At 37.5% G+C, this 13,845-nt stretch overlaps 1 protein-coding gene across 2 annotated transcripts in view; it reads right to left on the bottom strand.

Moving 5' to 3' along the window:
• npr1a (natriuretic peptide receptor 1a) overlaps nucleotides 1-13,845 on the bottom strand; it is a 47,052-nt gene that overhangs the window by 25,199 nt on the left and 8,008 nt on the right. For both annotated transcript variants that reach the window (XM_032581366.1, XM_032581367.1), the window contains exons 3-6: nucleotides 7,111-7,255; nucleotides 6,179-6,230; nucleotides 5,978-6,091; nucleotides 5,746-5,899 (exon numbers count right to left, since the gene is read on the bottom strand). In XM_032581366.1, coding sequence (XP_032437257.1) covers nucleotides 5,746-5,899; nucleotides 5,978-6,091; nucleotides 6,179-6,230; nucleotides 7,111-7,255 — 465 coding nt within the window. The remainder of the gene's footprint in view (nucleotides 1-5,745; nucleotides 5,900-5,977; nucleotides 6,092-6,178; nucleotides 6,231-7,110; nucleotides 7,256-13,845) is intronic.

Raw genomic sequence — 13,845 nt, 5'->3', positions numbered from 1 at the left:
CTTCCTGAAGCGTAAAGTATAAAACCAGGCAGATTATTTCTCGTCTTCATGCAGGTCTCCTCACGGCGGCTGCATAAACAGATTCATGATCACAGGCATGAATAATGACGCAGTGATCAGATTAGCGCTTCTGTCCAGCTGAGACCGTCTGCCTGTCTGGTTCTTCCCATGATGCATCGTCACTTTCTGGGGACGTTTCTCACACACCCAGAACCCCACTTCCTCCAGTCCTGCATCGCTTTGCGTTTCTTATTTTGCGCTGTTCTTTCTCTTCTTGCCTCGTCTTTTATTTTTGAGGTATTTTATTTTTGCTTGAAATATTAACAAATTCAAAGTGACTCTTTCTCCCTCTGGATCCAGATCTGTTCTGTCTCTTTAAGTCAGACAGAAACCTTGTCTGCTTTCATATACTAAACTATTTTTCCTCAATGATTGGATGCAATCAGCTGGGCTTCTTCAATAACTTCTACTGGTACCAATTGTATATTATTATAACTAAAAGTGACAGTATGATTAGACCATATTGGGCTGAACACTATATAAATACCTCTTGGTTATTTACCTCACATTTGTCTAACTTGTTCTGTCCAATGAGTTTCAAAAATAAAAAGGAATAAAAAAAAAATACACAAACAGCAAAAACATTTGAATTTTCAGAACACGTCTATTTTATATGGAGGGTCAAAAGGGATTATATTAAATAAATAACATTAATTAAACGTGTCATAAAATAAATAAATGTTTAATTTAGTCTTTAGGCATAATTTAATCACCCAATCAAGACTGTTGAAATGCTTTACATATTAAAAATACAAAATTAAAAAGTTATAAAGAAAACCCCATACAGTCAAAAATGTAACAAACTTTACATTTTGATGAGTGACGTCACCAAAATCAAATATATCAAATATGTTGGTAAATATTTAATTTACTATCTTTATTTAATAAACATGTCATAAAGTCCTTAAAATACTAATTTGTAATAGCCAATGCAGATAATTAATTATGTACTTTATTATTTAATGCTTCCTGTTCCTGCAGCATCACCATAAAATAATTTTATGAGTGGGTGGGCGAGGCTAACGCTGATCTGTTGAACTCCACTAGCTCAATTTTGCAATTAGCCAAGAGATTATCATCCAGACCACCTGGTGAATGACGTCAAAGAAAATACAGAATGAATGCCAGCTTCGTATGCCATAAAAATCCTCCAGCCTCAAAAAATGAGACAAACGCTAATAGATCAGTGTTAGCCCCGCCCTTTCCATACATAGCCCCGCCTCTCACACATAACCCCGCCCCTTGACTTTAATGGGCAAGTTTGACAGATAAAATTACTTCATGGTGCATTATCTATTATATGTTTGCATTTTAATCATTTAATGACATACTTAATAAATTGCCTATTAAATAAATTATTAAAATTATTTAAAGATGTTTTTCTTTAATTTTGTCACTTTCAGCCCTCCATAATTTTGTCTCATTTCATTTTTTTTCTTTTTTAGATTTTCTCTCTCTGGTTTGTCTCAGATTGTTAATCTGGTCCATCTCACTGTCTCTGAGTTTGCAGAAACCCAGTGAGTCATCTCAGTGGGAATGATGAACGCTCTTATCTGTTTATCTTTTAAATATTTCACAAACTAAAACAACAGAGGAGTTATTTCTCGAAAGTTTGAATCAACATCTGGATCTGACAGACCGAGGCGTGTTTTATGGACCATAAACTTCAGGTCGGTTTGAGCTGCTGCGATGATAGATCGCAGTCTGTCTCTGCTATTTGCTCAGCAGTTTTTCTTTCTCTGTTTAGTTTTGTGGTGAAGCAAGAAGAAGTTATTTCAGTCCCAAGGTCCAAATTCAACAAACACTATCTGCTGCTTTTTAGGTTTTCAGGAAGAAAAAAAAAAAGTTTGATAAAATCTCAACAGAAGAGACAAACGCAAACAAAGGGAAAGAGATCAGGGGAAACATTTCTGATAATATTTAATCCCAGAATTGTCGTCTGAGTTATTTTTGAATTAAGCTGGATCAAACAAATAAGTTTAAAGCAAAACTGACAAACAGTTATCTAACTCCTTCCTGGGAAAACCAACTGGGTGTGGTGTCAGTGCAGGAATTTGGGGCTCTATTGTTAGAAAAACTTTGTATCCATAATAATATATTTTATGAAATTAGGAAATGCATTTTCTTTGGGGGGTTCATTTTAAAATGACCCATTTATATCTTGGTATTACACAAGGAGAACAAAACATCCTAGTATGAACATTTCTGTGCTTTTATCTTTTAATATGAAGATAATGTATATTTGTCTTTAACCCACTTTACTTTGACACCCTCTAATAAAAACCACTGGAACCAGTTGTCCCCAGAAATCACTCAACCATCTAAAGCAGTGATGTCCAAACTTTTTCTGGGAGCCAAAACTGGACAATTTAAACAACTGGTGGACCAGAAAATACATCAAATTAAAAATGCAAAAGTTATCATATTGTGATGTTTTTCTTTTAGTATTGTCTACTCAACAAACTACATTTTTATTACATAAAAAATCAAAAACATAAAAAGGTCTGTTGCCATATTAAAAGAAAAACAGACAATTTCCACATTTTTTGGGTCATCAATTGTTTTCTAGTTTGTTGGCCAAATTTTTACCACTCTTGACTTCTGGTCAAGGGCCAAAAAAATAATAATTTCAAGGGCCACAAATGGCCCCCAGGCCACACTTTTGACACGTCTAATCTAAAGTGATGTCTAAAAAGGTTTCTTTGTTTTTGGGTCAGGCTAGATCTTAAGAGAGAGCTACAGATTTTTAAATGCTTTTGTTCCGAATTGGATCAACTTATTTCCATATAAAGAATGCATCTCAGTGAGAAACGCAAACCAAAAACACATTTTCTCAGCATTTTACTCCACTAAACACGACAGAAGATGTTTACAGACAGATGCTACAGAGTATGGCTGTGACTATATGAGACGCAAACCAAAATGCAACCCCCCCCCCCCCCCCCCCCCCCCCCAAAAAAAACCAGGTTATTACTATAAATATTGCTACATCTTATAGCTTGGGTTGCTAGGTAACAGGCAGGACTTCCATGAGGTTGCTAGGTAACAGCACAGTGCCCATCAATTGTGACTTAACAATCAGGAGAGTTTTGAAACAGCTTCATTTCCAGACACAAAAAAACCTTAACTTATTGCCAGAAAACGTCTGTGTTTTTTAAGCCATTGGCTTGTTTTTAGAGGCAAGACAAAAACATGTGAAATGCAAATTTTGCATAAAATGACCCCTTTAAAACTTGTTTGTGTCATATGTTGAGATATAATAAATCAATGTAGAATTGCTACAAAATAAATATCAGGAATGAGAGTTGAGACAATTACCTCAAACATTACTGGGTATGCTAATGTTAGCATTAGCATGTTTTATTAAAGCTTGAACTGACTTCACAACCAAATCAGTCACCTGCTTGACAATTTATTATCTGGATTTTGTCACAAGTTTTTGCTAATACCGCTCATTATTTAAACATAAACTTGATTAATGAAGGGAAATTTTTCCCCAGGCGCAGTCAGTGTACAGCTCTAGTAATTATATTTAGTTTAAGGTACAGTTTCAACAACACACACACACACACACTCACATCCTCCGTTTTCCTGTGTCAACACTGTCAGCAGTAAAATTAGGCGAAAAATTTTCTCTTTGTTTTTACACTTGCAAACTGTTTCCTGAAGCTGTTAGGGACTGAAAAATGACTGACGACTTCCTGTGTGTGCTAACAATGTAAGGCCTTGACAATATACCTCGGACCGACTCTGAACTCTAGAACCTGGGTCTGCCTGACATTACAGGTTCTCCAAAATGACCCACAAAAACAACCCTCACAAATCTCTGCGTGCTTCATGCTAAATAAATGCTGAATTACTGACCAGGCAGAACAGAGAAAAGTGAAACTTTCCCTTTAAATTCCTTGCAGCGTGACTTTCCTGCCCTGTTTGTCGGTTTGGGCCTAAGACTTCCTGTTCCCTGTTGCCAGCTGGTACAAATTTGCGCCGCAGCTCTGTGCTAACACGCCAACTCCCCGCTGACACACATCACAGCGTGAGAATGTGAGCGTCCGTCAGGCTCAGATTCCCATGCTGACCTCCGCGGCGCTCCGGGGCTCCTGATAAGTCTTCAGGCTCGTTGGTTAATCGACTGCATGATTGATTGGTGGCAGAGACACGCTGGTTTCTCTCAGGACGCACTGAGCCAACTTCAGGCTGCAGAGGCTCTGATTTACACCGGTAAAAAACAGGAATCATAAAAATACTAGTTAATTGGCAATTTTATCATGACTTCATAGAGCGTTCCCTCATGATTAAAATGTTTTAATAGACGGTCAAAGGCTTTTTCAAATTAACATGTTTTCCAGTAAAGAACAGTGTGGTGTTCGCTAGATTATTGAATCTTGCAATTACACGCACTTAATATCATTTTTATAACGTTTTTCGATGCAAAAACACAAAATCTTACAAACCATGTTGGTATAGTTTCTAGTACAAATATCTTTGTACACTTGAAATAAGGCAAAACAAACTTACAAGCAACTTCTCAGCAAGATATAGGAGCTTGTTTTAAGTCAATAATTCCTTAATATTGATGAAAAAGTTCTAGTTTCACTGGTAAAATATTTAACTTATAGGAAAAATGTCATATTATAAATGAAATAGACAGCCAGTGTAACTAGAAACTTTTAATCAATATTAAGGAATTATTGTCTTAAATAATAATTGCAATATCTTACTGAAAAGTTACTTGTAAGTCAGTTTTGTCTTATTTTATATGTACTAACATAACTGCAGTAGCAACTAGACTGAAAATACTTTAGTGTTTTTGCAGAGTAGAAGAAATAATACCAGAACAAGCTATAGCAACAAGACTAAAATGATGTTTCTGACATAACAATAAAGTTGTGTCCTTTATTTAGGTTTTACTTTTTCTGCAGATTCTACTGACTTAGCAATCAAAGTTAAGAGTCAACTTAAATAAAAGCTGTAGATACGTGAAACCAACTGACAAAACGTGCTGTCTGGGTTGCTAGGAGACGGGCAGAGTTCCACTGTGGTTGCTAGGTAACGGTTTGGGCTTTGCTGGGGTTACTAGGTCAAGTGCAGTGTCCGCTGATTTGTGACGTTACATTCAGCAGGTTTTTGAAACGAGTCGTTTCCAGACACCTAAAAAAATTGAACTTACTGCCAAAACAACTGGGTGTTTTTAAAAGCGCTTGGTCTGTTTTTAGCAGCAGCAGAAACACAAATGGAAGAACAAAAATATGCAAAATGTGAATTTTTCATTATCAGTCCCCTTTGACATGCATCAATGCCCTCAGTCTTCCTTGTCTCTGCTCCGTTTGCTTATCACTACATGAAAGCTCTGTGATGGTGTTAAAATTCATATTTTTATCTTGACTGAAGCATTTTATGTTCGCAGAGCAAACAGTTAATTAAACGTGTTTTTGCTGTTACTGAGTGTGTAGATTTACTGTGAAATCAAAGGCGTGTTTTGCTGGTAACACTCTGGTAAAGTGCAGCTGCATTTCAACACAAAGCAGAAAATGAGATGGATATTTCTGCGCTGTGGTTTTCTGATTAATAACACACATTTTCAAAGCAGACGGCTCTCGTCCAACGCTGCGTTCTGATTGGTTCACCACCGACAGCCCATTCCTATATGAGCGCCAGGCCTGTCCAGAACAGGAGAAGAATCACCTGAGAAGCTCCTGTTCCACATCCTGCGTGTCACCAGATCTCCTTTGGGTCTCTGGATGGGTCCCGGTCCCGACGCCTGCTGGCTCAGAGTCTCGTTCAGAGCCTGAGCGTACAGCATCACGCCGTCGTAGAAATCTGCCGCTATCAGGTTGTACTGGCAGGGAAACACAGACGCGTCACGTTAACAGGAAATGTCTGCCTGACGTCATCCTGCCACGGTGGATGTGTTTACCAGAGAGTCTTCGATGGTGAAGTTGAAACTTTCTTTTGCGTCTCTTTTCAGATGTTCAACAAACTTGAAATATTCTTGGTTCCGAGGCTCCATGTAGGTCAGCACCTTCACACTCTGACAGTAAAAACAACAGATTCAGAGCCACAATCTTCACCTGTAAGTCTGAACTACTTTAGAAAAACAAGCAGAGTGACCTCTCACCCTGAAGGCCATTTTGGCTGCGTGGTCGTCCTGGTCTCCTCGGTACCAGGGCCTGAGATGGGAAGCAACTTGTTACATTTACTCAATTACATTTACTTCAGTAACCTTTTTTAAAAAATGTTTAAATTATTTCTAGGAGTATTTTTACTGCATCGTACTTTTTACTTTTACTTGAGTAAATTTATTATGATGTATGGCTTCCAGAAAACTCATTTTCATTTTGGGCCAAATGCTCTTAAAGGGCCAAATGTATTGATAAAACCAGCTAACAAGCTGTTAAAAATATTAATGAATTCTTAAAGGTAAATAATATTGAACATCTTTTCAGTGCCTCCAGAATTTTGCGATTGTTTTTGTGATTTGTGGTACTAATTTGGAAATATTTGCATTTATTTATGACGGTAAATGCAAATTTTATTACTCACTGTATAGATCGTGGACTATAATCTGACATCAGTTAAAGCTGAGGCAGATGTTTAGGACAAGTAAGAAAGTTTTTGACAATTTTTGAGGAAAAATCTGCAATGAACTCCCAATAATGTGTTGGAGCAAAAAAGTGCTGGGAGTTGTTGATTTCGCGAGAATTTCCACGATGTGTCTTAGTGGGGAGGATATGTCTGGATTTTCTAGCAATTGAAGGAAGAACAAACATGTTTTAACCAAAAAATTCAAACAGGTTTGACAAAAACCTGTAGTTTTAGATACATTTCCATAAGTTTTTTGTTGAAAGAAACTTATTTTAAAAAATTGTTTTGCCTAATTTTGTTATTTCTTTGCTAGTTAAATGAATTATTGTCATTTTCATCCTTAAAATATAAAAAATTCCATTTAACTTTATATTTTGGTCAGCCTGATGATCTAATTTTTAAATATTAACTGATTGATAATTTGATCAGTTATTTTTTACTCTTACTTGAGTATTTTCTACCCACCTCTGCACGTCGTTTCGTCCGCCACTCAGACCCTCAGCAAAAAGGTCAATGAAGAGGAAGACAAAGTCCTCCATGTCCACACCGTCCTTCCAGAACTGGACCATCAGGTTCCTGAAGATGTCCCGCGGACAGCAGACGTACACCACTGCCAGACACAGGAAACCCACTTTATTACAACAAGCAGAGGGCAGATTATTTTCATTATGAAGGAAACAAACAGAAGCCTTCAGTCAGCAAAGAGACGTTGATGCTTCAAGGGAGAAAACCAACCTGGAAACAGAATATTTGATTTTTCATTTTCACTGCAAAAACGCAAAATCTCACCAAATATTTTGCCTGGTTTGTAGTGTAAATACATTAGAACAATTTAAATAAGACAAAACTAACTTACAATTAACTTTGGAGGAAGACATAGGAGCTGGTTTTGAAATATATAGAGCTACGTAGATCCACTGGCATATTATTACGACGCAGTATTAAGATCAGGTAAGGGAAAAAATAAATAAATTATGAGAATAAAAACATAATAATATGAAAATAAAGTTGTAGTTTTACTAAAATAGTTGTAATATTACAAGAATAAAGTCATAATATTCAGAGATTTGAGTTGAGTTGATTGTGACTTTATTGAATGTAATAAAAGAATAAACAAAGAAAATAAATTTAAAACAAAAGCAAACGAAAGAAGAACAGTAGTAAAGTATATTTACACATTAAATGAGCGGGTAAAATTATGAATGTATTTTTACGCTCATTTACAGCGTCGTCCAATAAAGAGAAGAAAGTCATAGTGACAGTCAGTCGCTGCCACAATCATTTCAACTATTGATAATAATTTGATGTTGATGAGTTAACAGATATTTCCTTATTTGTAAAATAAATAGTGAAATAAAACCTCACAAGATGCTCAACATTCCTCATTTTGCTGCAGTTATCAAGACTTACACATTATTTCCCTTTATAACATGGGAAAAATGTCTGATGAGTGAAATAATCAATCTTTAAAACAAGAACTTTAAAAAAAATCTATTTCAATGAATTATTTATGCAAAGCAAACTCCTATATTTTGGTAAAAGTTACCTGTAAGTTAGTTTTGTCCCATTTTAAGTGTACTAAGATGTCTGCACTACAAACAGACCAATAATACTTGGTAAGATTTTGTGTTTTTGCAGCGTTTTGTTTCTTTTAATCATCTTCAACATTAAACTTGATTATGTCTGCATTTACTTGTTGCTGAACCCTTGAAGCTGGTTTGACTCAACTTTCTGTCCTTTTGTGTCTTTGTTTATTTTGGAGGCTCCTGAATGTGACTTTTATTTGTCACAGCCACTTCGACTCCTTTTGCTTTTGGAAGAGTTTGTGTTCGTACGTTAAATGTGTCTCTCTCTCTGTTTGCGGTGATTTTGCTGTTTTCTTCCACTCTGATCTCGTTTGATCGTTTTCTCACATTGCACTCGTCTAACGTCATTGTGCCGTTCTCAGAGTGCTTCAGGGTCCAGTTGGACTCCAGCAGATTGTGAACCAGACACGGCTTGGGGCTCGTGACCTCAGCTCTCTGTTTCCATGGTGATAATCAAAGAACCCCCTCTAACGAGCTCAGCGGCTAGACAGGACACTCGTTAGGGATCGTTATGAACAATACTTCGGCAAAGGTGTCAACTCAACCCTCGAGACAACAAATAAACCGAAATCAAATGCATGTTGAGAGGAGCTAGTGGGATTATTTTCACAGATAATCTCAGATTGTTCAGCAACAGGATGCAGACAGGGGAATGTGACATGTGAAACCTGAAACCTTGGACCAGATTCTTGTTATTTTGTCCTCCATGTTTCTGCTTTCCTAATTTTTTTAACGCATATTGTGCACTTTATGTTGTCATGGCAATAGAGCTGAAGAAAAAAATTGTTGTTTAAATGGGATCTACTCTGCAAAATTATGATTTTGCATGTTTTTGTACTTCCATTTGTGTTCCTGCTGTTACTAAAAACAGCTCAAGTGCTTACAATGAAACACCCAGACATTTTTTTGGCGTTAGTTGATGTTTTTTTGGTGTCTGGAAAATGATCAGTTTCAAAGTCACATTCCACGGGCCACACGCTGTTACCTAGCAACCCCAGCCAACCCCAGCCCAGTCACATAGCAACCCAAACGGAGCTGCAGCATGTTTGGTCAGCTGGTTTTACCGCTTTATGTGCTGCACAATGGCTGCTGGAAAAGACAAGTGTTTTGTTGCTGACTTACCATTCAAAAATCACATGCTGCAACCTTGTTGGTTGTGCAGGAGGCTCTACTTCTGCTTTTCAAAGATGTACGGTTATACAATTTCTCATCTGTTTGCAGTCATTTTCACGTGTGAGTGTAAACATTGAGTTGGGGGGCGTGGTCAGCAGAAGCTTATTTGGATTTAAAGTGACAGGACGCCCTAAAACAGCTCAAAATAGGCAGAACTAAAATCTCATTATCTAAGATTTGGTGCAAAAAATTTAATGAACGTGTTTTATATAGCTTATAGATCTATCCTAACCTGTTCAAGGAAGCACAATAGGTCTCCTTTATGCCACTAGAATAAAAACGGACTCTTTGAAAGAAAGATCTGGAATGGTTAAAAACATTAGCACTATACTCTAGGTTGGTTTTCACCAGATAATAAAATATTAAAATTGCATGAGAACAAGTGAAAACATCCTTCCTGCACCCTCCAGTCGTACCACATTCTGTTTAAATCTGGAGCAGACTGAAAATATCAGCCTCCACAGTGTCACTCAACGTCCTCCACAGAAAGAAAAATGGCCCTCCCCAGCCGGCTCCGCTGGGTCCCCCGAGGTGGACCCATAAACTGCGGGCAGCGAGTTTCACATGTGAAACCCAGAACGTTCCACCATGTTTGTCTTTCATAAACTGCTTTTAATAAAACTCTAAAAAAAAAAAAGGCAGAGCGAGAAACTTTTCGCTGACACAAAAACACATGTTCTCTGTTTCCATGACTTCAGGGGACATTAATCCAACTGACACCTATTTCTGAAAACTTTCTCCAGTTGTTGCCATAGCAACCTCTCGCCTAACCCTTTCCTCAACCTCAGCCGAACCATAAACGTCTTAACTTTCAACACGTTTTGATATACAATACGTGGAACTGAAGACACTTCCCCATAATCCGACTGTGTAAACAGATTTGCATGAATTATATCTGCCAAGCGGGCAGACACACACTGACGGGGTGATTACTTTGAGGACGTCCAGCGTTGCCGGGGGCAGCAACTGCTGTCGCTTAGAGAGAGGACAGCGGCAGCAGTTACCGACCGAGCCCGTGATGATGTCATCCCAAACACCAAACTGCACCCGGCACGCCTCGGATCTGCTGGGGTCCAAACCTGATGGTTACCGACACTGACGTCACTGACACCTGAACAGGACATCTATGCAGAGGCTTTATGAAATCCACACAGACAGCAGCAGATTTACGGGAAAAATGTCACAGAAGGGAATAAAGTTTTAAATTAAGTCACAAAATGTAACACACCAAACCTCGTGCTGGTGAAAATTAAAGAATAGATGATGAAATCATCGCCACTGCAAAGCCACAAAATCTTTCTATGTTTTTTTGGTCCAGTTTTCACCTCAAATATTTTCAAATTTGACAAAACTAACTTACAAGTAACTTTAAAGCAAGATAAATGAGCTTGTTTAAAGTAAATAACTGTAATATTGATTAAAAGTACTAGATCCACTGGCAGATTTTTTTTCACTTATTTCACAACCAACTGACATGGCACCGTTACCTAGCAACCCCAGTCAAGGCCAGCTCCGTTACCTGGCAACCACTTCTAGTTCCAGTGGCAGATTATTAGAAAAATTTCTTCTTATAAGTAAAATTATCTGCCAGGGGAAGTAGTACTTTATTTTCAATATTAAGGAATTACTGACTTAAAACAAGTTCTTGCTCAAAAGTTGCTTAAAGTTACTTTTGTCTTTCTTCAAGTATACTGAGATATTTGCACTAGGAACTAGATCAAAAATACTTTGTAAGATTTTGTGCTTTTACAGTGTATCAGTGTGTAAAGGGTTGCACACAACTGTATATTAAGGCCACTGTAGCTAGAAAAAAAAGGTAAATTCCCATTAAAATCTCAAAAATGTTGAGACTAATCTCAGAAAATACCTAGAAAGAAAACTTGGAAAGTCAACATTTTCGCCTGGAAAGAGATGCTGCGGGATTAAAGAGACTCTTCAGGCATAAAAATGATTAAATTCAAGAGTGGACCAAAGTTCCTCCACAGTGATGTGATTACAGTTGTCACCAACACATAACAGCAGACGTCGCAGCCAAATCTGGCTCAACCAGTTATTAGGTTTAAGGGAAAACGGCCAGGTTGTTTCACACCAACACCTTCACAACACGACAAGTTAATGGACCAAGGTGTTTCCTAAACACCACCAGGACTTTTAAAAGCAGGGCTGCTATTTTTCACACGAAGCCTGACAAAACACAAGACCAGCTACACGTGATCTTGTTTACCTCAGAAATTTCGGTTTTATTTGGAAAAGATTACAAAGTTGGGAAAAGAATAATCTGTAGCATATTTCCCTCCTTAAAACTCATTGTTTGATTTCTTGACTGTTTAAGTAACAAAGCAGACATAGTGGTAGAAATATCAGCCAGGCTAGCTATGCTAATTAGCTTCATGAATACAACCAACAGGAGAATGAATACTACAAATGTTGGATTTTTGTGCCTCTCATACTAAGGATATTACTAGAAGTCCTTTGGTTTCCGCCTAGTGGTCGAAATGTGAACTACAAGTGATTCATGGAAGCAAGTGTGAAATGTGTTGACCGCATCAAATTTTTCTGGTAAACTCTGATAAAACTGAGCATATTCTGAAATAAAGCACGTATTTATGTTTGCTAGTCTTTTCTACATATTATATATTAAAATAGACAACATGTGACCAAAATTCAAAGAGACTATTTCTAATTTTGAGTTTGAAGCTTTTTAGCGACACTAGGCAACAAACAAATTAAGAAACAATATGTAAAATTGTGCACGTATCTTAATAATGCAACTTTGAGTCAAAGGATTTCTTCTGATTACAAAAAATAACATACAAAGAAATAAAAAAATAAAGTTTCTAGCATGGTACAGTAAAGGGAACTTTAAGTATTTAGCTTTACTTGAATTGCTGCAGGATGAAAACAAATGATTATTCAAAAATATGTGTTGAAATTTAATCTGTAAAACTGATTTCTTATTGTAGAAAAAAGAGCTTGGAGCTCGTGGGACTGCAGCAGAGGAATGTTGCTCTATTTAACATCTCAGCACACAATTGTTAGGTGGCAATAGAAAGATATGTTTGATTTTTACAAATAAAAATCAAACATAGTTCCAGGTTTTGTCACATGTATATCTATATTTTTTTAATTTGGCTTTGACTAGGCCACTCTAATACATAAATGTGTTCCATCCTTTCGCTGTAGGTAGAACTCTGTCCAACTCAACCTTTCTGCAACCAATCCTGTTTTTTCCCAGGATTGGTTTGTATTTTATGTAGGTGGACCACCACAGCCTGATGCTGCCACCACCATGCTCCACCATAGTGAATTGTAGTTCAATTTGCTCATCTTCCAGATGTTTTTGGGGTCTCTTAAGGCTTTTCTAGCTGTCCTGGGGACAGATTCTCTGCTTTGTGTATCCAGGAATATTTGAACGATTATCAAAGAATTTCAAGTAAAAAACATTTGATGCTGAAAAGTCCAATCCTGATAAAGATAAGGAAGACAAAGCGTATCTGCTCTCTGATTTAGCAGAGAGCAGATGATCAGGTTTCAAGTTGGAATAAGTATTTATAGTCGAGGCGTGCGGTTATATGTGATACCTTAACTTGCGCAGTTACGTCATTCCGTGACGGAAGCGGCATGTTTCACATTAAATAAGCAAAAAAGAACCAAAGGGACAGATTACTTACAGGTGTGCGCAACAAATGCACTCACATTAGTCTTTCCAACCGAGGGGGGCAAAAAGCACTCAGCACTGATTCTGTTTCTAAACTGAAGCCCCACACAGAGGACCAGACTGTCCTGACGTTGCAGGAATGCCCTTACGATGCAGGAATGTCGTCACTCCAGAGGCCCTTAACAGAAATGACTGCCAATAAATGTAGGATGTAAAACAAAACAAAAAAAACACACAAACTCATTTGGAGACAAAGATATAAAACCGAGGTCAGTCATTAACCAGTACGGAGAAAAATCAAGCAATAATTAACCTTCATTTAACGACTTCAAGGGAGGGAGGGAGCTCTAAAACAAGGGAGGATGAGGAAAGACACGGGAAAGAGCGCATGGGAGTGAAGAGGAATCAAAACAGGGAAGTCAGAGCAGCTGAAGTGTTGGACCTCGATTGATCATCCAAACACGACGGATGGCGGGTCATAAAGAAAGGACAGAAGAAGGGAAAAACTACGGAAAGCTAGAGGGAGATACAGCTTGATTTTATCTCAATATCTGATGAAATTTATTAAGTGAAAAAGGTTTTTCAAACCAACCCTTTGCTGTGTGAATAGACTGCCATTCACTGGAGAAACCTTAGCATTTTTACCAGATTTTAACTCAAATGACGTAAAACAGCATCTCAATCAAATCTGGACTTTGACTGCAAAATCACAAAATCTTAACCAAGTACATTAGAAAAAACTAACTTATAAGTAACTTTTTCACAAGATGTAGGGCCTTATTT

Source organism: Xiphophorus hellerii, chromosome 13 (assembly GCF_003331165.1).
Source record: "Xiphophorus hellerii strain 12219 chromosome 13, Xiphophorus_hellerii-4.1, whole genome shotgun sequence".
Lineage (NCBI taxonomy): Eukaryota > Metazoa > Chordata > Actinopteri > Cyprinodontiformes > Poeciliidae > Xiphophorus > Xiphophorus hellerii.
Note: the sequence above shows the minus strand (reverse complement) of the source record. Positions and strands in the feature narration are given on the sequence as shown.